This window comes from Nipponia nippon, unplaced genomic scaffold (genome assembly GCF_047370975.1).
Source record: "Nipponia nippon isolate SJK-2023a ecotype South Korea unplaced genomic scaffold, ASM4737097v1 scaffold_10, whole genome shotgun sequence".
Lineage (NCBI taxonomy): Eukaryota > Metazoa > Chordata > Aves > Pelecaniformes > Threskiornithidae > Nipponia > Nipponia nippon.
Window position 1 is genome coordinate 8,410,611 of NW_028262291.1, and position 27,220 is coordinate 8,437,830.

The 27,220-nt window shown below is 35.8% G+C and overlaps 1 protein-coding gene across 2 annotated transcripts in view; it reads right to left on the reverse strand.

Annotated features, from left to right (window-relative positions):
* Window positions 1–26,838, reverse strand: part of LOC148057054 (doublecortin domain-containing protein 1-like) — a 47,775-nt gene extending 20,937 nt beyond the window's left edge. For both annotated transcript variants that reach the window (XR_015702068.1, XM_087746774.1), the window contains exons 1-3: window positions 26,775–26,838; window positions 6,487–6,643; window positions 5,921–6,078 (exon numbers count right to left, since the gene is read on the reverse strand). Coding sequence is in view for 1 of the 2 variants with exons in the window: in XM_087746774.1 (XP_087602900.1) it covers window positions 5,921–6,078; window positions 6,487–6,603 (275 nt within the window). In the remaining variant the exon portion in view is untranslated. The remainder of the gene's footprint in view (window positions 1–5,920; window positions 6,079–6,486; window positions 6,644–26,774) is intronic.
* Window positions 26,839–27,220: the final 382 nt, after the last annotated feature.

The following is a 27,220-nucleotide window of genomic DNA, read 5'->3' on the forward strand; positions in this document are numbered from 1 at the left end:
TTCTTGTTTTTAATAGTATAAATGCCAAGTAAATCATTAAAAGAAATGTCAGCTCTATCAGTGGCAGCTGCTCTTACTACTAAAAAAGGAGGGGAAGTGTAAGAGCAGGGCAGGCAGCAAACCCCACAGCGGTCTGCAAAGTCACTAGTGGGAAAACAACAAAGGCCTTTCCATGCAACTAACACAGATGTGCCCATAGCCAAACTGTCAGAAACAGTTAAGATGACAGCTACTCACAGTTCATTATTTCCTTCTCACAGGTCACTGGGTGACAAGCTGGGTCACCATGCTTTGTCGGCTGCTAGAGTCTTCCCCACCCCCTCGCCCCCCAGTTCTTATTCCATTTAAATAAAGGTAAGGCACTCAAATTGGTATACTAATGTAACAAATATCTTAAAATGCTTTCTGAAAATGGGAATGTAGTGTTTATTATTCCTTCCTTTCACTTTCAGATGGAATACATAACATTTCCTCTGTGATGAGCAGAGAACTGGATTTGTGTCTGTAGCAGATACAGCTCTTAGAATAATTTTGTCAAGATGGGACTAAAGGAGATAATGAAAGCTAATTTGTCACCAATTCAAAGCTTTAACCTTTAGAACACTTACATGGCAGATATATCATGGAAAATCATTGCAACTCAGTGAAAAGATTTTTCTCATAGAGGAGTTTTACAAAATAGAAATCTGAGGGGGTACTTAAAATGAATACAGATTTTTTTTAAATGCAGAAAATACAGTCTCAAGTGCTTTTTTTGGCGGAACACGTATAAATAAATTTTAAAAGTAATCCAGTCGAATTAATTTTTTTAATACATTCTCATCTCTCTTCATGGAGTACTCAATTTACAATACAGATGTAGATTATGACTTTTACCTATGTTTTGCCCACTTGGACTTTAGAATTAATGAACAGTGTATAAAGAGTCAAGGTCAAGCATTTGCTTAGCTGTTACAGACAATTGTACCAATTCATAGCTGTGTCATTGATGGAAGTGGGAGAACATTTCCACTTCCTTAGGGGTATTCCTTAGTCACTTTTCCTATGCTAATAGGTCTTACAGAAATGTATTAACTGAATTTGTCCAACTGATTCAGAAAAATTAAAATGAAACCAGCTGTCCCAGATGTGTCTTTCTTAGTATTAAATATGACAAGGTCGTAAGCATTCTGACCCAGATCCAAGAATGCTTGTACCTAGCATGTACTTAACTTGGAGCATACTTAAATGCATAGCTGGATTGGAGACAAAATATTCAGAAACTTGTGATATCCGGCTTACTTATGGAAGCAAAGTGATTCAATAAGGCCTGAAACCAAAACTGCATTAAAACAGGTGATTAATTTTAGAAACGTGACTAGTGCCTTTTAAAGGGACAATTCACAAATTGAATGTACTGCTAGGACAGCACAAATCTTACAGTTGATGTTATAAGAGCGCTCTCTTACTTTCCTAGTTGGGCCCAAAGAGTAAGATCATAAGAATGAGCAAAGTCATATAAAATGCTGTCAGAAGTTACAGAAGTTACATTTCCACAAGGTAACCCCTAAAACATGAAGTTATTATCTTGACCCAGGCAAAGATAATACTATGTAATGTCTTTCTATAAGTGTCCATTCAAAAAATTTGAGACTATGAGAATAAGGATGGGAAGGAAATTAGTGGCCATTAGTTACTTAAGTCATTAGTTCTTGTGCACTGGGGAAAGTAAATCAGTCATACAGCTCACCTCTCTACTTATCCTAAAGATCACACCTCCTCAGCAACTTGAACCCTCCATATCTAGCAACTAGCTTATGGTTGGATTTTGGTCTGTTTGGGGCAATACTTGTCATTTAGAAAGGATATTTTCCTCAATGGTATTTACTGGAATGGATGAGCTTTTCACCTTTCACATAGATACTCAGGGATTCAGTCAAGTAAATCAGAGATGAGGTTCAGGTTTTCATATCTTATAGGCATCATGTAAATTAGTAAGAGTATGAGATGCATTGAAAAAACAACATTGGAAAGAACACCGAATAAGATGTTCTCAAAGATACTAAGGACTTGCTGAGACCACTAAGATAGGGGACAAAAAAAGCAGCTCATTTCCTTGTTGTCTTTACTATCGCATATCATAGGATAATACACAACTGGCTAAACAATGCAGGTAAGAAAAGGGCTGACTACAGCCTTCAACCAGCAAAAATAAAGTCTAATTGTATGAACATTATTGCAAACAGACAAACTTGTAATTTAAATAACCACCTTCTTTGAAACTTAGCCCTTTTCATAAGGCTCTTCCTACAACATCCTATAGAATAAGGTTTTCTTTCAACCTGGGACTAATTTCATGCTGTTGTGGCTCACCATGAGATTGTGACTGTTTCTTAGAAACCAAACCAGAAAAACACTAAGAATGACAGCTCTGAAATGCATCCAAATGCTCCAAAACACTAAGCTGGAAAAGGAGACATTTAGGACAGGACTCAACAGCTTAAAAATAGACCGTTGCTAGTATTTGAGACTGCTAACATAACCAAAGAATCTGCATAGTTCTAACAAATACAAGACAGGACTCACAGGAGACTTGCAGTAATCTGAAGCAGCTGGAATCCTGGTGATATACCCCCCTCAACAGCTAAAAATTACCCTCAACACCTATGTCTGGGCAGCTGAATCTCCTTTTAGAGACACAGTTCCCTTCCCTTCTCAGTAAGCCAAAGTTTTACAAAAACCTAGAAATGTGTTGAGCAGGGCAGTTAACCAGAAAGTTTTTTATAAAAAACAGTTGAACTTCTTAGGAGGAACAGTGATCATAATCTTCACTTTATCGACCCACATACCTGGACCAAGTCCTGAAACAAAAATTCTAGGACACAGGATTAGCTTCCTCCACTAACACACAATTCATAACTCATTTATGTTTATGACAGTTTTTCATGTTATTTTGTAAAGGAAGGCAAATTTTATTGCTACTTGGAAATTGAACAGCTTTTCAAAAAGGATATCCTTCACAAAGGATAAATAAATTCCTGTCTCCTATTTCTTACATCACCTTTCAGGCACCAAAATCATTCTACAAACTACAGAGTGGAATGTAGCAGCTATTTAACAGAATATCTGTGCAAAGCATTTGACACTGTCCTGCATGACATCCTTGTCTCTAAATCAGAGAGACATAGATTTGATTGATGGACCACTTAGTGGATAAGGAATTGGCTGGATAGTCACACTCAAAGAGCTGTGGTCAACAGCTCAACGTCCAAGTGGAGACCAGTGATGAGTGACGTTCCTCAGTGGTAGGTATTAGGACTGGCATTGTGTAACATCTTTATCAGCAACGTGGACAGTGGGATTGTACACCCTCAGCAAGTTTGCCAACGACACCAAGCTGCGTGGTGCGGTTGACACACTGGAGGGAAGGGATGCCATCCTTGAGGGACCTTGACAGGCTGGAGAGGTGGGCCCATAAGAACGTCATGAAATTCAACGAGGCCAAGTGCAAGGTCCTGCACATGGGTCAGGGCAATCCCAAGCACAAATACAGGTTGGGCAGAAAATGGGTTGAGAGCAGTCCTGAGGAGGAGGACTTAGGGGTGTTGGTTGATGAGAAGCTCAACATGAATTGGCAATGTGCACTCGCAGCCCGGAAAGCCAACTGTATCCTGGGCTGCATCAAAAGAAACATGACGAGCAGGTTGAGGGAGGTGATTCTCCCCCTCTACTCCGCTCTCATGAAGCCCTACCTGGAGTACTGCATTCAGCTCTGGAGCCCCCAACATAAGAAGGACATGGACCTGTTGGAGCAAGTCTAGGAGGGCCACAAAAATGGTCAGAGGGCTGGAGCACCTCTCCTATGAGGACAGGCTGAGAGAGTCAGGGTTGTTCAGCCTCAAGAGGAGAAGGCTCCAGGAAGACCTTATAGCAGCCTTCCAGTACCTGAAGGGGGCCTACAAGAAAGCTGGAGAGGGACTTTTTACAAGGCATATAGTGATAGGATAAGGGGTAATGGCTTTAAACTGAAAGAGGGTAGATTTAGATTAGATACAAGGAAGAAATTCTTCACTACGAGAGTGGTGAGGCCCTGGAACAGGTTGCCCAGAAAAGCTGCGGATGCCCCATCCCTGGAAGTGTTCAAGGTCAGGTTGAATAGGGCTTTGAGCAACCCGGTCTAGTAGAAGGTGTCCCTGCTCATTACAGGGGGGTTGGAACTAGATGATCTTTAAGGTCCCTTCCAACCCAAACTGTTCTATGATTCTATGAATAAATTAGTATTTATCACAGTCTACTGAAAAATATCAGCAAAAGAGAATTTAAATCACTTAGTACCTCCCATAACAGAGCTAACTGCAGAAGTTTTGAATTAGTTACCATTGCTATTTAATGCCAAACGTTTCTGACACTAAAATAATGTTATTTTAGTATTAAAATGTATTTTTTCTATATTTAATTCTAGTTCAGGAAAATGCTTTAGACTGCATAGCCCCACTTTTAGTAGAAAGAGATGCATAAAGACAGAAAGTCAAGCATTCAGTGCTTAAAGGCTATCTTGACTGCAGATAGCTTTCTAAATCAAATGTCTGTGTTCTGCAAGAAAAGATTTTTAGCTTAATTTTTATATATTGTTATCTGAGGCTAAAAGCACAGACATTTAGTTGAAGAAATTTCATTTATCCCATTGCACTTAAATGAAGTGAAATACTCTGTAGTGACCCTGACATCACATTGCATATTTAGAGCATAACAATTCATACTCAAAACACTGTGGAGAAAACGATCTTGTATAAACCTTCATCTTACATTGCAGAAGGCATCTTTTGAAAAAGCCAATATAATCAATATTAACTTTGGTACTTTAGTTTATGTTGTAAACATACAACAGTGTTTACTAGTAGTTAAATCATTTATATTTAACAAAGCTTTAAAGTTACTTGAGTCACCAAAAAACAAAGTTACCCAAAATACAGGTAACCTACCTCTACCTATGCAGTTCCCCAAAAACTACTGTAGCCAATACCTTCAGATACCTCAGTCATGTTGCAGTCTTCAGACACATTTGAGAAATATTTTGGATACTCAAAGACTAAATATTTGCAAGATATAATATTATAAATGAAACACCAGAAATACTAGTCCTTGAAGGAGGACCAGAGCAGCAGATCTACAGGTTCTCTAAGGGCAATACTTCCAAAGGAAGAGTTACGATAACCTAGATAAAACAAATCTGGTTGTTGCTTACAGTCACCTGTAAATTACTGTTATTGACTTACTGACAGCAGTAACAACAACATTAACTAGTTCAACTTTCATTCTAATAGCAAGTGATGTCTTGTGGTCTTTCATCTGAACGGGAGAACCATTTTTGAAATGTTTTGATCTAAAAATAGCCAAAACCTCAAAAATAACTAGCCAAATGCCATTTGTAAGAGAGTTTCAGTTACCTAAAGAAAGGCAGTCTTCTGCTGCTGTAAATAGAAGTAATTAAGAGCACTACTATTTATCTTTTATTGAAATTAAAATACAGTGCTATATTGAAAGTGACTGCATCACTTAGTATTTTGGCTCAGCATGACCTTCAGGTTTCTAACAAAACCTTTACCATTTAAACTTAAGTCTTATGGCACAAAATGTGTCACAATGTTGATACAAGTCCTATTTCTTTACATAATCCACATGATGTGAGGTTTATAGATAAAAATTAAAAAGTAAATTTGCAATTACTACCAAACATCATCCACATCAATCTTCAAAATAAAAAAATAAAGTACATAAATGTCACCCCTTTTCATTAATTTTGGTCAAAATCCCCGTTTGCTTATCAGCCAGAGGGTTTCTGAGATATTTCAATAATATCCAGGAAATCAATCTTACATGAAACTGAAGGAAAACATCTAATGTCATTGAACAATAAATATCAGTTCTGTCAGTGGCTTACCTTTGAGCTGAGGCCTTAGGATGTTTCTCTTCTAGTTTCCTCACCAGTGCCACTGTCAGCTGTGTAGTCTCCCCTAGGGGATCTGCAGGCATTAAATGGGCGTCCAAAGGTCCTGAAAGTTGTTTCTGATTGGGGTTGCTGACATTTTTTTGCAGAACCTAAGAGATGGAAGTACAACCATGTAATGTGTGTCTACTTTTTCAAGTAAGGCTGTTGATTAGCAGGAAATGTCAGAAATACAAATAACTATGTCAAGATGCATCAAGAAGGACAAATCTAGCAATCTAGTGATTTTTTGTTTGTTTGTTTCCCTTCTTTCCTTGAGTTTTTCCACATAGGAAATAAGAAATATCAAAAATTTGTCCTACATGGGCTATAAGCTTAAACTGTTCTGAGACACAAACACACATTTTTGTTCATTAAAATCCTGTATACAACTATCATTTGTCTAATATATAAATATCTTATTAAGAAATCAAATTAGGTTATTTATTTAAGGAAATAAGTTGACTTCCACACTGATATTTCTCTTTTCAAAACGTGTTTTTGAAAGGACTGTGTCTGACCTGCCTCTGGCTTAAGACTGTGACCTCTACTGCTGAGCTGCTGTCTATCTCCTGATGAGCTGCAGACCAGGCCCCATGGTGAATGCAGTTTTCTGTCTGGGTCACCTCCTCTTTCATTTAGTTCCTCTAGGTAGGTCAGGACAAACTCAGGGTAAGCCTGTAGGAAAGGACAGAGGCAGAGGAATAAAGAAGAAAAACATCAGCTACATCAGCAGAATCACAACAGTCTAAACATGAGGAACAATGTCACAGAAGTTGCTGCATGTAAATAACTTCGTATTTCACAACGTATTCAAAGTCACTGTTAGTGACCTTTTTGTATGCACTAAAGTGAAAACTATATAAAGCATTTGAATGTTACATATCAGTTTAAGAATAAAGACCAACAGCTCAAAATGAAAATTCTTACCAATAGGAATACACAAAATTTTGTATCCCTGTCTTTAGGTAATATTTAATTAAGCATAAGTGACATTTAGGTAGGCACTTCAATGTAGTATATTAAAAGAATTTAAAACAGCATATTCTGAAATGACGACACATCACCTACAGAAAAAACTTTCCTGATGGTTTTGAAACTAAAAAAATTTTACTGCTTTAATTCATTAAAGACGACAATTGCCTTCTTAATACTTTTGATCCTTGCTTACATGGCAAAATACCCCCCCCCAAAAAAAAAAATCACAATGATTACATTGTTGAATTTGAGATATTAACATCTCAGCTACGTAACCTTATAATCTCCAGATCTTGTACTGTGGTAACATGATCAGTTTTATTTCTTTAGCTCAGTCTGTGAAATGATTACATTGCAGTTTCTCAGGTACTACTTCAATTCAAGCAGTAGTCAGTCCGCTGTCCTCATGATAAAATGGGCAGAATCTTCCTTTATATGAAATATTTTTTACTTACAATGAAAATTGTAGTTTAAAGTTCTGTGAGAAACTGTACTATTTTTAATAAGTGTATAGATATTAACTACACTAAATTAGACCAAAAATGGGAGCTATTAAAATACTTTGACAGTTAACACTAACAAATTTAAATCAATAATCTATTATAGCCTTATGGTTACAGAATGAAGTGTCTCACAAGTACAAGAAAAGCCATCTTTTTCTGTTTCCTCTCTCATTAGTGAATAAACATAAGCTATTTCATAAGGCAGGTAATACCTACAGTATTTAAGCATTTGGGCATATTTTCCAAAGCCAATTCTGCATGGACATCCCACAGACTCAGTGAAACTTCTAACATCAAGTGGAAAGTGAAACACCAAAACTGAAACCTACGCCCAAGTTCGAGAAGACTTTTTTGCTCATATCTTAAGAATACTTTATAATATTAAAATATTTTGATCTTGAATTTTACTAGACATTCCTAACAGTAAAGCTCAGGTTTAGGTTCAGTTGCATTACTTCTTCTTTAACTTTCTGTCAAACTTTTCCCATGTGTGCAGATATTTTCAATTTAGGACCACATATTTTACTTTAAAATAAACGCCTTCAACAGCAAGAGTACAAACAGTGGGGTGCTTTTATTTCTTAAGGAAAACAATTCTTCATCAAGCAATAATACTAACTCTCCTGCTGTTTATCACCTTGTGTAGACAATATATTATGGAACTTTTCTCTCCTGCTTCATAGTTCCATCTGCGTTTTAATTCTGACGTAATACGCCAACTTAGATTTCTGCTATATTTTTCAGACTTGGCTGCATGAGCAATGAGCTAAGATTCCACTTCTTTCAATAAAGTCTTCCTCTACAAGCACTTCACACTCACTTTACTTACTAGTGCTGCTAAGAAAAGGAATTCTGGTTTCTTTCTCTCTCACTTTTCACCTTTTCTGCCTGACCCCATACCATCGTTGCTTCTGTGCCAGAAGAAAGCATTTGGCAGACATGCAGTGAATACAAACAGAGAACTGACTGAAGTTAAAATTAACACAGTAAAATGATAGTTATTACCCATACGGGTACTCAAATCCAGTTCACTGTGTGGCATGCTTGTGCCAGCATGCCAGGCAGCATGGAAGTTGGGGTGGGAGTCCCCATCTCTGCTTGCTTCAGCTCAAGGGCTAGAGGTCTGTGTTCCCTTCATGGTAAACAACTTCTGTAGGTATTCCAGGGAACCTGTCGTCTTCAGGAAAGTGAAGAAACAAAACAAACTCCCAGTGCAGAATGCAACAAAAGCCTCAAGCCTTCCCAGGAGAAGAAAAATCATTTCCCAGCTAGTTCTACCCTTAAGCAAATACAATACTTTGGAAAGTTTTATTTCTAGTCTGAAATGTGTTCCACCATGTCTAGGGTACCTTTTGCTTTCAGTGCACACCACATGCTGAAATCTATTGTGAAATACATGTTCAAAACTCATAGCATGTTAAAGAGCACCATTAGCTTATCTTGCTTACTTTCTAGAATTGATAATTGACTCATACTTTTACTTATAGTTTTTTAATTTACTAATACTTTTTATTGACTTATACTTTTATTTTATTTATCTGTAAGGTTTACATGAATAAGAGTACATAATTTGACCTATCACAAATATGGATATCATTAAATATTAGTCTATTAACTAAAAATGTAAGAGAAAAATATCAAGATTAATTTGTTGTTTCTGCATAAAAATAGTTTGGGAAACAGGAAAGCAACATCAGGATTGAGTTATGAATCAAGATCTTAAAAAATACTTGATTATTTTAATGTTTTTTTCAGAACAAGCTAGTACTTGCTGATATAATAAACCATACCTTGATTGCATAGGGGAGAGTGTATGCATAGAGGAGAGTATGTTAATGGCAAACACAGTGAGCAGTAGGTATTAATTCCAAGAAACTGAGTTTCTTTCTCAATCTGAATGATGTGTCACATATCATTACATTGTATTATGCTGCTTTCCTTTATGTCAGTTTTTGTTGGCCTACATATGCTGCAACTTAAAATAACATGACACTACAGATAAAGTGAATGTGATAGGAAATATATAGAGAAATATACCATTTTTCAAAGAGATCTACTACTATCTACTAGCATCTTTTCCTGATAAGAAGAAACACAGGACAGAACTGAACAGTGTTTAGTTATTAAATCTCAGACACTTTAGAAACCTCTCTCCTCATAATATACAAACTACAATAATTTTTATATTCCAGTAAATAACAGTCAGTATGCATAATGAAATAAAGAATCATACAGCTGACAACTGCATTTTTATTTAATGGTGATCTGAATCATTCTAGCACAATTCCAGATAACAGACAAAGCAATGGGAACAGTCTCCCTTTCAGCAGGCTGTCAGAGTTATGTGAGTAATAGAATCTAATCTGATGTCCAGATGAAAGGATGAAAAAGGAAAGTTGGTGCTAGAGAGGAGCATCTGGTATTGACTTCCTACTGGACAGTGGTCCTCTGCAATTTTCCCAGGGTTAACAGTATATAATGCTGCAGATGTTCCCAACATTTCTATGAATGTTCTCAAAACGTTCAAATGCTCAGAAAAAGGTACAATTTAAAGACTCTTCAGAGGCACAAATCATGAAATATACCCCCCAGTATCCTAATGCAAACCCACCTCTTATTTATTTGAGAAGAACAAGGCTGCTGGGGATAAAACCACATTTCTGTGAGTACTCTACCACCCTTCCACTGCTGTCCATGGATTCCTGATAGTAACTTGTATGACCCAGCTGACCTACAAAACATCAGACTTCAAACAAGCTGCTGACTGAGATCCCCAGCCATAAAACACAAATGAAGAACAACTCCTCTATCAACACTGCACACTGAAGACCATTGCCCTTGCACCATCCAAATTGTTGTCATTCAAACCCTTGATCTGACCAAAGTTACTAGAAAGGAACCTCTCAGCAATATATTTTTCCAGGAAAATATTTTGTTTTAATCGAAAATCTATGTTAAAAGGGCTATTTTCTTTAGCTATGCAAGAGTAAGCAAAACCAAACAGTAATTCAGTGTTATTTTGAAAAAAAAAAAAAAATAACTTCTGTTGCAATTACTTTTTTACTTCACTGAGGGGAGGGGTGTTTCTAAGTTTGGCATTTTTGCTTAGCCCTGAAGAGAAAAAAATTTTGTTGTTATTCAGTGCTAGTTTTTAGGACACCTGCTTTGACAGAGGATTTTATTAAGACTCATTAAGATGCATCCATAACAACATTAAAGACTGTATTTTAAAATTCTCCCCACATCACATTAATTTTGCACAAAGGTGTTGCATGATTTGCAATAAAAATAGGATGCCTCTAACTTCTTTAGTCAAAGAACATTTCACTATTTACTGAAGTTTTTTCCATGTTTGTTCTATAAACAAACTCCGTATTTTGTGCTTGTTAAATATTAGTAGAATGTGTTAGTAACATATCAAGCTTGAGCTTAAGGGTCTCAATTTCTATCCCAGAATGTGTTTTAAGCCTCCGTTAACAAATTTATATAAGAGCAGTGAAGCATACAGCTCATTTTAGATGCCAGTTGTTCTTTAGACTTCTTTTAGAGTTGCCTTACTTCTGAAGACTGACTTCTAGTTATCATAGGTTACTATATCGATTAAAGAATAAGATCTATTTTTACTACATAATTGAAATGTGTGCTACAATTCAAGAAACAAAGCATTAAAAACAAAATAAAAATAAAAATTCATAAGTAAAATTATGAACTGGTTCCATTAATTCTAAAAAGGTTTCAATAAAATACAGTATGTTTCTATTTATTCCCTAAATAGAAAAAATTTCTAAAAATAACATGAACAGGAAATAATGCAGTAATATCACAGCATTGAAGCAGCAAGCATCATTCATTGAAAGTTTCACACAGAAAAAGGAACACACTAAAAAAAACACCACACAAAATCCAACATTCAGCAAATTCAAATACCATGCTTTACAGTAGATAGAGCCATTATTTCCTAAACCCATTGTTGGTAGGAGCTGCTTTTGTCCCTTGTTACAAAATGAGTAATTTAAAGAGTTATATCTCATTTTACCAAAACACAGAAATAAATTAGCAGAGAAAATAGCATTTACACTTCAAATAGCATGATTTCACAAGGAAAAAATTCTTGATTTCTGGAAGTAACACCATGAATAAGCATCTAATGCAGTAAATAAAGATGTGGAAAAGAAATAGCAAGTCCTCTGCAGCTTATTCTATTGGATAAAAGGAATGGGATGCGAGTCATGCGTTAAGGCTTTTTGAAGTGAAAAGGAATGAATTTATTTTTCTAATAATGCAAACTAAATCAGAAAAGCTACCTCAACTAGAACAGTTTTAGTTCTATGATACCGATGACATTGGGATTTCTAAATCAGGTTCCAAATTATTACATTTCCCATTAATGTTTAACAGCATTTGAACCCAAATCACATTCATTAAGAGAGAGAAAAGAGATTTCTGAAAATACTTTTTCTTTCTACCTAGAACAGACTACTTCAGTTGGAAGGGACCTACAATGACCATCTAGTCCAACTGCCTGACCACTTCAGAGCTGACCAAAAGTTAAAGCATGTTATTAAGGGCATTGTCCAAAGGCCTCAAACACTGACAGGCTTGGGGCATTGACCACCTCTCTAGGAAGCCTGTTCCAGTGTTTGACCACCCTCTCACTAAAGAAATGCTTCCTAATGCCCAGTCTAAACCTCCCTCAGTGCAGCTTTGAACCATTCCCATGCACCCTATTACTGGATACCAGGGAGAAGAGCTCAGCACCTCCCTCTCCACTTGCCCTCCTCAGGAAGCTGTAGAGAGCAATGAGGTCACCCCTCAGCATCCTTTTCTCCAAACTCCTTAGCCACTCCTCATAGGACATTCCTTCCAGCCCTTTCACCAGCAGCTTTGTTGCCCTCTCCTGTACACACTCAAGGACCTTCACATCCTTCTTAAATTGTGGGGCCCAGAACTGCACACAGTACTCAACGTGAGGCCACACCAACGCTGAATACAGCAGGATAATCACCTCTTTTGACTGGCTGGTTGTACTGTGTTTGATGCATCCCAGGATGCAGTTTGCCCTCTTGGCTGCCAGGGCACACTGCTGACTCCTATTGAGCCTGCTGTCAACCAGCACCCCCAGACCCCTTTCTTCAGGGCTGCTCTCCAGCCACTCCTCTCCCAATTTATACTTGTGCCCCGCATTACTCTGTCCTAGATGCAGAGTTCAGCATTTTTACTTGTTAAATTTCATCCCATTAATCATTGTCCAATGCTCCAATCTATTTAGATCCCTCTGCAAGGCAACTTATCCCTCAAGAGAGTCAACAGCACCTCCCAGTTTGGTATCATCAGCAAACTTGCTAATGGTGCATTCAACTCCTACTTCCAGATCGTTGACAAATATATTGCACAGAACTGGCTCTAGAATTGAGGAACACTGCCAGCGACCGGCCACCAACCAGATGTAGCCCCATTGATTTTCTCAAGACATATATAGATATCTATTATTTTACTTGTGAATCTCAAGATATATATCTGCATGCACATACGTAAGATTTTATTTCACCAACTGTATTAAAAAATAAATACATCAGAATATCATATTTCCCTAGAATAATAATCTAAACCTGATTGTCAACCTCAATTGCCTCCATTTCTGAGAGTTTATAAAAATACTACGGAGCTTAAAGTCTAATATATTGGAATATAAAGCATTTGCAGTAAGGTTCTTGAAGCCAGTCCAAGTTTTTAGTTATTTATAGGTTAAAAAAGTTGAAAATCAGCTCATGATTCAAACTATGTAAAGTTAACCAACTGTCCCTGACTAGTTTCTTGTGGACAGTTTTTCATTACAACAAAGCTTTCTTTATATATCAAGAGAGACACCAAACAACATTTTTATGCCAGATATGAAAGTTGGGAACAACACATGGTAAGAAGGAAAGGAAAAGTTTGTACTACTGCTAACTAAAATAAGAACTGCAAATCTCGCTGTCAATCTGGCAAGCTCTACAATATTAGATAAACTTTAAATTATCTTATTTATATTAGCTGAGCAAAAATCAGATCATCACAAAACTTAAATTTATATTCTACAGGTAGAACTGCCAAAGTTGTATGATATAAAGATAAAGTTATCTTTACCTAAGTTTGATACAGTTTTTTTGAAACTGAAAAACAGCTTCAAAAAAGTCACTGCACACGTACAGGAAAAAAATATGATCCTGATGCTTAAAATACAGTTCACGTTTCCTACTTTCTCTGAGATTTAAATAACCTGTATAATATAGTTTTTTTCTCAAGCCTTAGGGAAAAAAAATAATTTAAACACCTTTACATTTGTTAAAAGCATAATATTCCTGGCAAATTCAAAAGTCCAGATTTCAAATAAGTTCTAGTTTACGTTGTTTCAGTTTTCTTAGTTTCAGTTTTCCAGACTTCTTCATTCTCTATTAATTTTGACATTTTATAGTGGTCTAATAGTTTTTTTAACATGACAGTTGAACAGAGGTTGCTTAAATAGATGCAATTTTATCAAGTCTTGAAATAGAAGCTGCTCCTGCTCTGTAGTTTCAGGGTGTTTACAAAAACACATTTCTGAAGTAGTGTCCTACATCAGGCAAGAAAAAATTCTTTGCATGCCAATATACAGACAGTTGCTTAAGGATATATCAGGCAGCCAGGATCATGCACGTCTGACTTGCATAACACTTGCTTTAATGTAAATAAATCAAAACTAGCTTCAGTACACAATCTTTGTGTCTGGGATATGTCTTGGGAATGTCTAGCAGAGGTAGGGGTTATTTTTCCCCTAAGTGTCAGCAAGTGACAGATCTCAATGATACCCCATGCTATTTTTCTACAGGGAGTACCAAGAAGTAGAAATATACAGACTTAGTATGAATCTTGACATCTCTAACAGTCCCAGGGTATCACATCAGCCCCTTTAGGTTATTTCAATTGGATCTACATATCCATGAAAATAAAAATCAATGTGCCCAATGGTCTAGTAAAACACTCACCCTATCCTGTGCAGTTGTTTCTTTTCTGTGAAGTCTGGGTGTAAAAGGCACAGTGACCCTCAGAGCTATGCCATGGGGAGCATATCCATCTTAGCAAATAATCTCTTGTGCTGAACAAGTTAATAGGTACAATCTATGAAGAAATCTTTCCCCTTGCTCCTTCTGTCGTGGCCTAGGGCTAGTTATAGCAAACATTGTAAATATTCACAGGTGTTCTTACAGGAGCCACGTAGAAAGACAATAAATATGTAACTGGATTCTTTTAAGGCTGTTAGAAGATACGGAAGACTCGTCAATATCTAGTATACACTTTTTCTGGTATGATCGCATCACATCATTCAGTTTACCAACAGAGAATGTCAGAACATTTCAATGACAGACAGAAACATGGATTGATACTAGGAGAAAAGGCTTTGGTACCAAATATTAGATCCACCATATTATTTGCTATATGGGGCCTGGGTTTCAAAGTCCTCTGGAACTAGCAAATATTTTTTCTACTATGTCAGTGAAGTTTGGCAAGATTTACAGATCTTATGAGGGAGTAAGTCATAGAAAACATAGCATAAAAGAGAGACAGCAATGCTGAAGATAAGCAAGGTATTTATACATATGAGGTATTCCAGGTATACATAAACCTACTCTACTTGTGGTTGGAGGCAGCTAAAACAGCCCTCCAAAATGCAACTTACTGTAGGGCCAGAGTAAACTTGGAGCTACCCAGAATATACTGTACAAATAAAAACAAACTAAACACTGCTCTTTTGTTGGGGAACAAAAAGAAAAGGAATATAGGCACGGGTCCTAATATGAGATGAGACAGTACACTTCAACTAACTTCAGATCCTTACAAGATCAGAGCAAGCATTCAGGTCTGGAAACCAAATGCTGTACACTACATGTAACCCTTTTTTCTTTGCATATTTTGAAGCAGCAAAGTTCTTAAAATATATAAATCTTTATCAGCATTTAAAATATCTAATAAGTAAGATGATATGATTCAATTGTAATTTAGTGGCTAGTTATAAAATTGGAATTTAATTCTCATCAGAATTTAAATACCAAATGTCAGCTATAACATAATATGGATTATTATAGTATGAATTACTTACTATATCAGATTTAACAACTGCCAAAAGCAAACAGTATTACAGATAGTCCAATATTATCCAAAATACATGCATTACTTATATACAGAACAGCTAGTGCAGACACAGAATACCTTTCCTGTATACTTTAGTTTATATTCATCTACAGATGCGCCACCACCACCAATTTCAACTGTAATTGGCTGACCAACAGCAAGGCAGCTCTGTACCACAGCTCAATTCAGAATCCTTCCAGCCTTCCAATGAATAGAGAAAAAGAAAAAAAAAGGGGGGGGGGGGTGTTGAATAAGTTAAAAGAACCAGAAAATTCAACAATGTGTCACAAATAGAGAGGTCATTATGCCTGGATAACCCAGGATATTAACAGTTGCAGAAAGTGAAACACTATCCACAACTTAGCAGTCAATGAGCCCTGCTCAGAACCAGTGATCTTCTGTACAACAAGGGTGGCATTTTACAGTTCAGTGCAAAATGGAACAGACCCTTGATATCTTCATTTGTCCTTTTTCTGTGCATATTTCACAGTGCAACGATTCAGGGTCCATAACGTGTCACTTGTTATACTTATAACTACAGAGTTTACTTGAAATATGTATGCACAGAAAAAAAGTTCAGTGAACTGCAAAGATTGCAACAAATCTATAGTCTTTGAGCCAACGTAAAGTTTTACTCCAAGTCTGAAACAATGCTGATTAAACATACCGAAAGTCCAGTTTGAACTGCTTTTGCTTCCAATGTGCACATTTATAACAGAAGCAGATCACTTAAAGCTTTGCTAGAAATCAATGGCTCAAAAATATTTTTTTTCATTAAGCTCCATTTTTAAATAGCAATAGCTATATTAATAATATCATTAAAGTATTTTGTTTTCAACATTTTACTACACTGGCTATAGGGTAAGAAAAAATTAGGAGTGGGGAGAACTGTGCTATAAAGGACATTATCAGTTACAGTGACTGTCATCATTGCAAATTTCAGTCCTTCTTAAAAAGTTACAGTAGAAAAAGCCACTAACAGCTAATTCTATATTGGGAACATGGATAGTTTTTCTATATGTATTTCTATTAACATTTTCTTCTTGTACATCCTCCCGCACAACCATAAATAATTATTCTGAACCGGTGATTAAGAAGTAACTTTAGAAAAACATCAGTCCACAAAGATGGTTTATAATTTCTAAGAAAAACCCGCTGTATGAATACAGCTTAATATCTGGAAATGTTTCAGACAACATTGTGCTACAGAACAGCAAGAGATAAACAAATGATAATTGAAGTTTACCTGCGTACTGTAGAATGTCAGCAAAACATTATTTGGTTCAATTAAGCATGAAAATAAATATTTCAGCAGCATATCCAACTGGACTGAATGATTTTATAACTTCTGATAAAGTTTTGTATCTGAACTTTCACAGGTGGTGTATTTTCTTCTGCTACCTCAGGCCAGAAATGGCCACACCATGAGATAAGTTTTTCCTGAATTGCTGGCTTGACTGCAACAGAAAATACTGGAAATCACAAAAGTGCCAGTTTCATGAGCTTCCCATATCAAAGTATTTTTAGATAGATTCAAAGAAGGTTTCAGACTGCCCTGTGCTTACTTAACTGAACTTCCGAGGGTCCCATGTTCAATCTTTGCTTCATATGAGTTGCTTTTCACAACTCAATAAATGGATGTTTTCATGCAAATCAAAAAAAAAAAAAAAAAATCAGGCAAACCTCAGTTAAGCAGAACATTAAGACGTAAAGGGAGACATGTGTCTTCAAAGAATGAAAAAAGCTTCTAAATATTAATATCTCCATTATCATGTATCTTGGAATCATAACAAGACCTGTATTACAAGACAAATACTTACTCAGAAAAAATTTGTATAAGACAAATGGTCTATTAAAATGCATTCATTTTTCCACACAGTAGAATTAGACACTTCAGTATATGCTATTTCTTTACCATGAAATAAAGAAAAGGGATTGAGCTTAGGCCACTTCAAAAGTCTGTCAACATCCAGATTTGATAGGATTATTAAAAACAAATCCAGGGTTTTTTTGCATGTTTCAAGCATACTGTGAATCTCTCCCATAAGCCATAGGAAAAACCTAACTAAAAATAGTAAATTTAGGTAAGACGTACACTGAGATTTCAGGAATGGAATTTGGATGGTCAGAGTTATTCAGGGTGAACAAGAAGGTTTCCATTTAGGTATATCAGTAAAAAAGATCTATGAATAGCAGAAATCACTAAGTTTGAGTTTAACTAAACTCTGTAAATCACTTAGTCTAACTTACTTAAAGTGTAACCCCCAGAATGAGCTATTTATCATTTGTCCTGTAATTCTTGAGAGAAATCAAAACTCCAAATAATAGTTAGTGTAACACTATCCCAGGCTAAACCAGCTAATTGGGTAACTACTCCTTCTGCTGACTGAATGATCGGCTACTTACAGTATCACCATCTCCTTTCAGATAAATCTGTGCAGTACAAGCAGTTCACATTTAGCAATAAAGTTGGCAATATGCTAATGTACTTGAGTGTGGAATGGCCCTGTTGTTGTCAGACCTTTGACTTGAACTTGACAGGGCTGATTTGGCACTCAGGGACTGGTTACATTCATCAAGAGGTGAAGCTTCACAACAAAGATAATGTGGTGGAAGCAATTAGTATGCAGAACATCAGTAATAGGTCTTTGGCATGTGACTGTGGGCTAAGCAAGGCTTTAATCATATCTGGTATGTAATATACTTTAAAAAAGCATATCATAAAACTATTTTAATTTTATACAGAAATACCACCTGGTTTTCACGTAGAAGTATTTTTAAAATATACTCTGCTTTATTTAATCCAAGCTGCACTGGTCTTCACAAATACATATTCCAAGACTTTTCTAAGCTTTCCAAAAAGTTAAATATATATATATATTTTCAATTAAAGTGCACAACAAAGTGGCAAGAGGTAGCTTTCTCCTTTTCTTCTGGAATTAGTTTGGAAAGTGTTAACATCTGCTATTTATGGCATCAGATTACAGTATGTTGAGTGAGGGTGAGTCAAGAATAGGACAGCAATAGTATTTTTCCCCATAGTTTCTATCATCTCCAAAAGAATCCCTGCAAAGGAATACAATTATTACTCTGGGCTAGCCAGTAATTTGGTTTTGGCTGTATCAAAGAACCTGTCTCTACCCTTCTCTCCAGAATTTGAATATGAATTCTCATTTGAATATGCTCCCTCTGCTGTCAGTTAAGGGAACAGAAAAACAGGGATAACTGATGACTATGAAAGCAGACCAGGTGTTAAAGATATGTCACAAGGAGCTGTTTTATCCCATTTGCATTGTTGGAGTGGAGGAAGACCACACTGAAATACAGGATCACATCAGCTCCACTGTTTCTAGAAAATGTTTCATCAAGAAAATGCTTTTGTAACACTTTGGTGACAAAAAAAAAGATTAAGTCACAGAATCATTTGCATTGGAAGGGACCTTAGGAGTTCATCTGCTCCAAAAATCCTGTTCAGAGCTGGGTCAACACTGAATTTGAACCTAGTTGTTCAGGGCTTAGTCCTTTCAGGTTTTGAAAACCTCCAAGGATGGAGATGATTCCATAACTCTTTTGGCACCTTGTTTCAATGCTTAATCATCCCTTAAAGGGAACCTTTTTCATCTTCTATCATTAAACCTCCTCTTTCAATTTATGGCTATTGTCTTTTGTTCTTCCACTATGGACCTCTGAAGAGCCTGGATTCATCTTACTAGTAACATCTTTATAGGTATTAGAAGGCTGCTGTCAGGTCTGCCCAAAGCTCCCCCACTCCAAGCTAAACAAGCTCACTTCTCACAGCCTCTTTGCACTTAACTCCAGCCCCTTGACCATTTTGGTGGCCCTCCACTGGACTCACTCAAGTTTACCAACTTCTCCCTTATATCATTCTTTGTTGTGCAGTCTAAGTGCAGATGTAACAATTGCTACAAACAGCAAATCTCCCACACAGCCTTGCCATGAAAAAGTATAGAAAAAATTAAGAAAAATCAAATTCAACATGCAGAAAGCAGAAGTTAACTACATAGCCTCTACTGTATTTTTCTAAAACTTTTATAAACTTCATAGAAGTTTATTATTTATTGCTAACTAGCTGATCTTCATATTATAAAATGGATGATTAAAACTGTATAGATAACTTGTTTCCTGCTGAAAATAAATTATTGTTACTGAAGTTTCAAAATATCACTTTGCTAGTTAGGAAAATGCCAGGCTGGAAATACGAGAAACTGCTGTTAAATGATGTGACAACATAAAGAAAATCTAACCTGTATTTTATTTTCCAATGAAATATGAGATGAACATAGGGCTGAGTCAGAGGAAAGAAACATTTATAATTGAAATCTAATAATCAAATCCTGATTTTGAACACGAGATAGTTGGTATAAAAGCCTAGAAACAAGTGAACTTTGCACTGACTTATGCCTACTCTAGGCAAACTTACTGACCTAGGTAATTTGCCAGAGCATCTGAATAGTTGGAAAGGTATATTTTAAATGAATGAAGTTTAAAATTAGATAGGAGTGGTAACACTTTCAAACAGATCACTTACCTGTTCAGGAATAATCTGATATTCAGTTATTTTTCTATTCCTTATGGGTATAGACAAGGTATTCATAAGGATAATGGGTTGGATTGAATTCTAGTATTATTTCAAACCATGTCTTTTTCAAGGAAAGATTAGTTAGAAGTTTTCAGCTATGTCTTTACTTTTCTTATGACTACTGTCATCAGTTTATGCTTCCATGACCACAAGGCTTAGACACTATAATTCCTTCCAAGCACAAGAAAGCTTTCTCTGCCACTTGATCAGAGTACAGGGAAAAAACCAAACACTAAAGCCAACTTCCCCTGCCCCTTCCCCTGTGAATACTGGCTCAGATTTCCCTGCAATATTTTACTTTAAAAAAAAAAAATAAGTTTGAGGCTTATTTAACACTAGAAGCATTTTAAGGTTATTTTTTCCTCATGGTGACTTGTACAATCATTGCACTGACAAATTTAAAGAAACTAGAAATTATCTCCTAACAATTAAATTGAGGAATAATTTTTTTTTCTATAAGATATCATTCATGTTTTATCCTAAGAGATTATTGTTCCTTCATGGTATTGATTCCTAGGTTATAAAATTCAATTTTCTCTGAAATTCAAACCAACCTAGCCTTTTCAACTTTGAAGAAGTGCCAAAACCACTGTTCTTGTCATGAAGGAAATATTCAAAATCCAGTGAGAGTGCAAACACAGTGAAAGAAGTGTCAGGTCTCCTTATTGCCCTTCCATGGGCATTTTCAAGCCTTCTACAGCCCACACCTGATAGCAACATCAGGACTGCCCTTCCTCTCATCTCCTTTCTTCGCACTTGTTGAGAGCAGAGATGGTGTAGCTCCCATGACCTTGTGATGCAAGGAAGATCAAGAGTCCTTTTCATAAATGACAACCCTTCGCTAGAAGTAACAAACTTGCACAAAGATGTAATTGCATGAGACATTTCATTGTATCTTCTTGTGGAATTATTCAGTGCTCATAAGACTGATTGAAGGGACAATATTTCTGTTCAGGTTGATAGTTTCCTGTTCACTGTCCCAAAGTGTAGCAGAATCTCTGCTGGTCAGCACAAGTTGGAGCAATGTGTGTTGTGTAGAGGAAATTCAGTCTTCAAAAGAAAAAAGCAACTAGTTACAGGAAAACAGAATTAGTGAAGCTTAGTTTCTTATGGATTTATGACTTCGTGTTGGATTCACAGCATACAAGTAGGCAAGGTGAAAAACCAGTTCAACACTCAGCTGTGAGACACAAGTCATTCTTTTGTGGATTCCTTGGTATCTAATTAGACTTGTGCTTATGCTATACTCTTTCTACCAACCAATGTATTTTCATGAGACTTGAATGACTTTAAAAAAATATATTACCTGTTAAATTTCACACTGAAATTACTTCATGATCTTAAGAAAAAAATAAAAAACAACACCACAAGGATATGGAGACAGAGATACACTTTGTCCTTTAAGGAAACCAAACCAAAAATATCTAACACAGTTTTTATGAAACTTTGATGAGCTTCAAAGTTTTTATGACATCATTCTACAAAATACGAATATTGTACATTCACACAAACAAGTTAGACTGCAAACCCTGCTTCAGATACCCTTCATAGTTTATGTTCATGGCTGATTTTTGACACTGTCACAAAAGAAAGTATCACAGCCTATGGGTACAATATCTGGTGATCAGCCATACATTAGCCAGAGCCCAGAACATCAATGGTACTGCTAGCTTCTGAGAGCATTTTTTCTGGGAAATGCCAACATCATTTTCTCAATGGCAAAGGCACAAAACATCTTGGGATCAGCCTGCCTAAACCTATCAAAATAAGTTAATGTTATTATACTTACAATTCTACAAAATCAAAGTATATCTGTTATGCAAAGTGCACTTTGGACTTATCAATGCAAAGCTATCTTTTGGTGTACATGGGTTTTTTTATACAAGAGTTACTAAATTGGCCTATTTGCATAAGGGATGAAGAAAAGTCTGTGAAGCATGGTAATATTAATGAATTAATTTTAGGTTAAAGGTTTTAACCTTTCAATGTTTCATTTAGTGGTTGATCACAGACCAACTCCCAGGAATACAAAGAGATATCGTGGTTGTGACAGTAAGTAAAGAGTCAACATCATGCTCCTCTTATCCCACTTGAAATGTTTAAAAATGCAGAATCAGAAGAGCGAGCATCTATAGAAACAACTGGTCATTAACTTTCTTTTTGGGGACTCAAAATTTTTCAATTTGTTTTACAGTTTGTTCAAGACTACCAGCCCATGAGAGTCAGAGGGAGGAACTAACTGAGCTAGAGCAAAGTTGCAAACAAAGCTGAAAAAGTTTGCAAACAGCAGTAGAAGAATTACACTGACTGTTTTATTGTACCGCAGAAAACTATCACACATTACAGACAGGGTGCCTTTATCGCACTTATGAAAGAGTTTTCTTTAAGCATTCATAAGACAAAACACCAAGTTCTTCTTTAATAAAATTATAAAACTTAGAAGTGCAGACAAGAGTATAATGCATCTAATAAAAGCCTAAAACAAACAAAAAATGTAAATTAGACAAAAAAAGGGTTTGTTCATCAGTTAGCTAAGCAAAAGTTTGTAATATTAGAAAAACATGAGGGGGGGGAAACAACTTCCATAAAGAATGCCAATGCAATCAAATCAAAATTGTAGGTAGTATAAGTTTTTTCCTCTTATAATTTTTTTATATTGACAAACATTTATTCTAATAATTGTAGTTTGACAAAATACTCATAACAAAGGGCTAATGCTCTACTTAAGGTGTTTAATTCATACACAGGTCTCTATTTTTATCTATTTTGTTTTCTTCTATTCAAAATATCTTGACTGAATAGTTATAGACAACATGCAACAGCATGATGGAAAGTCAGACTTGAATTATCCATCAAATACTGACAATCTCCCACTATGAATGAATCCGTAACCTTTACGGAGGAATTTAAATTGTTCCACATTCTGCAAAAGATCAAGAACATAGAAGGATACAGAATAACTCTAAAACTCTTATCAGAAATAGAGTCTTGAATCCTACAACGGCAATACTTATTTGTCAAAAAAAGCCAAAAACAACTCTCCCCCAGCCCCCCTCAGAAAACCCAAAACAGCTGATAAAATGCTAAGAGATTATATCAGTTGATGGTTTTCTATCCCAACTTGCTGATTTATAGGTGATCTTTCTCAACAGTGATAAAAGAACAACAGGTTGTAATTATCAGGGTTAGCTACAATCCCAGGCTTATGCACAAGGATTATACATCCTGAATTCTCCTCAGCTGGAAAGGTTTTACTTAGCAATAAAAGATTAAAAGTAACAGCCAGGGGCTCAGCTCTAATACCTAAACCTGAAAACATTTAAGTATATACATCCAGAACATGCATCGGAACCTTTTCCCTCTTAGCGTAATCCTCTTAGTGCTTTCTGTACCTCACTGAACTTCAAGATTCTGAAAATAAAAATATTGTATCTGGCACCTTTACCCTGAATTTAGCTTTAAAGAGTCCCTCTTGAAGATATCACATTACAATTTATAATTTAGTGTTCAGATGCATAACTGTTGGATTCTTTCATCCTATTTTCTAATATCAAAGCCACAGGATATAAGCACAATTTCTAGTTTTAAGTCTGTATTAGCTATTCCTTTTATTTTTATAATATATTTGCACTAGAAATATTCAAATGTTCCTGACCATAAAATGGCTTTGAGAGACATTAGAGAACTGTAAGCTTATAAAATACAGAACCACTACAGAACAAATAAACACTGCTTAAGTTGACTATTTTGAAAAAAAAAAATGCTAAGCATATTACTATTCTGTTACCAAAATGAAGTTGGGTGAAACTCAAACCTTCAGGACAGAGAAGTATTAGTCACTTCTAGGTTCTTCTGCATACACCCTTCTTGCATCCTACCAAGAAAAGAAACTAACCATTCCAGTGCTGTCTACTCAGTTGTATACAGTAATGAAGTTACATCAGGAATTTATCTAAAACTGATTGCATTGCAGCAATCATAGTGGCAAACTACTATGTAAAGACCCTCTAACCAAAATGATTTAAATTCTTCTAAGACAAGTCAAATGGCTTGTCCATTGCTGAGTCAGGAATAGCCATAGAAGTGAGGCTCATCTCAGTTCACTTTAGCTACATCTGAGCCAATCCAGCTCTATAGCTAATGATGAGAAATAAGCACCAGTGGAGTGCAATTCAGGAAACTTGTCTAGAAGTTTACTTTAGGATGAAATTAATAACTCTTTACAAATGTGTATTCACCTCAATTAACTATAAAAGTAGTCTAGATAACTCAGTAGATAACTATATATACAAGTTATCAATCCTAGTTCAGTACCTGCTTAAGTATAATTGCCTCTATTTTACATGAGTAAGAAGTTTAATTTGTACCTAAGTATCTAAGTATTGTTATTAACACACTTGATTTCATAAGCTAATTACTTCTGCATTGAGACCCTTTATGCAAAAATTCGTGATATCAGAATCATATTCTAAAATCTTATTTTATATGAATACAATAAATATATGCTTCCTGTATCTTTTCCTATAGATATGTTTGATAGGCATTTGCTTCCAAATCTTACATGAAAATAAATACTGTAAAAGTCTAATCCTTGGAGGATGTGAATTTATGGTACATCTGTAAAAATTAACATAACTAACAGGATCCTGCTGATCCACAGGCCATACAAAGAAAATTTAAGATCTTAAATTGCAAAAAAAACAGGAAGTGAGAATCATATACATAAAATAACTCTTAAGTAACATTAGTTTTATTATATTACAACAAAAATGAATATATTGACCTTCTACTGTATACAACAGCTTTTCATGTCAATCCTGGCCAAGCTGTGAAGTGCATGTTAGTCCATACACCAGAAATTTTCTGGGAGTCCTGAACAAGCTTCTCAACTGAGGGTAAACAAAGGCAAAGCAATTGATTTTTAGAGCTTTGGCAGAGATGTATTTTCTTAAACTAGTGTTTTCTTACATAAGAATTCCATTTTGGACTCATGACTGTTTAGAAAACAGAATGAAATGTACCAAGACGACATAATTGAACTGTTTTATGACAGCGTAACTAATTATAATCAGCATAAAGCCGAAATAGACTGAAACCACAACATCTTCCAGTTAAACTCGAACAAAGAAGAAAGAAATTATCATCTAATTCTGTTTTCACTCTGACCCCAGATGTAGCATAAAACAGTCCTCAAACTATTCCAAACAATCAGTGACTCCGGCTCCAGGGATTACGAGTACAGTAATGTTCCAAACATTTTCTCTCTCAGCTTCTAGTATGTCCCCCAAATTGCAAGGTCTAGAGAGGAAGATAATGATGGTGAAAGTTTTCTGGTACCACATAGCCAGGGGAATACAAGGTTTCCTGCAGGCCTGGAATTTTGCCATGAACTTCACTGATGGGCAGGTTTGCCCCCACTATCTGTAACCAGCATCAAGTGGTATATGTTCCATTTCCTGAAGTTTCTACTTTTTCCCTGTGAAAAGTTAATGTTATCCCATACCAATATAGAAACAGAAATAAAATTCATCCTGATAGATGTGTTCCTGAAGTTTTCATCACTATAGAATCAACTTGGATTCTGTACTCACAAATGCGAGCCACCCAGCAGGAAAAGCTGTGCATTGACAGGGAAGTACCACAAACCTTACTTATGGCACCTTGGCAGAACTGGGCGTAGGGGAGAAGGTGGAGAAGAAAGACTATGACTAAGCAAATGCTGTCACTACTTGTTATCGATACACACAAGCATTATATAAGTGCGTAAAAACAGAACTTGCTTGTACAAACCTCAACTATCCTTCAAAAAGCCAGCAAGTAAGAGCAATGAAAGACTTGAGAAAAAAAATAGGCTATTATTGTTGTACATAACTGACTTTCTTGGCTAGTACTTAAAAATCAATATGTACATGTAATAATGGAAATATAGATCCTAATTCTGCAAAACACATACATTTATGTCTGCCTGTTCTGACCACATAAGCATTCTCCTTAAACTGAATGAAGCTATTTGTATGCTTAATGTTGACTACTTGGAACTTGGATGCGCAAGCACTTACAGGATCAAGATTATACAAGGGACAAACATGCACATAAGGCATTAAGAAGCCGAAGCAGCTTATTTTAGCATATTGGCAAGTTTTACTTAAGGTACATTTTAGCAAATGTCAAAACGAGTGTCCTTTATTTTTATTTCCATTTCCAGTAAGCACTGAATTTAAATAACCTATTTTTGCAGACAGGAATGGAGATGGTATTCCTATTTATTGTAGGACACATCCTGTTATAAGAAGGATGTAAAATTAACTAATTTTTGTACTTATTGAAATCACGAAGAACTGGTGATAAAGTAATGTTGTGATACATTGCTATTAATCAGGACATTTCTAGGGAGATTCACAAGGCTAGCTTTTCAATGTTTTAATTTTTTTTTTAAAGTCTTTTTCCCCCCACTCTCTCTAATCCCAATTATCTTATTTTTTCAGAGAACTTTGACAAAGTGGGAATTAATGGACTTGTCACACCCAATCAGCAGATAAATGCTGGGATCCAGAAAAGTTTTATAAATAAACTGTAATACCACTGTTTTCAGCTGCAGTCACTCTGTCAAAGGTCAATCTCGGAACACGATTTAAGGGAGACCTGGAAATAGAAACAACATCAAAGCTGACCTTTGAGTAAAATCAAACAGCTACAAAGCCAGTAATGAGATTATATATACATAGCAATGAATGCTCTGCAGAATGAATCAAGAAAGGAAATACTAACATCTATATTGCATTTTTATATGCTGGACAGAAAACTAACAACCTAACAGTCACTTGCTGGTATTAGTTCAGGTACTTCCACCTCAGATACACCTCTCAGCAGCCAGCTTTTTGTCTTTTTTAACCTACAGGTTATAGGGAATAATTCCATGTGATTGATATCTTTGTACTAGCTTTTATACTGGCACAAATAAGAACTGTCTGGAAAGAAAGATATTTAAACTATATGATTATCTTTACACTGATTATAAAGGTGGTG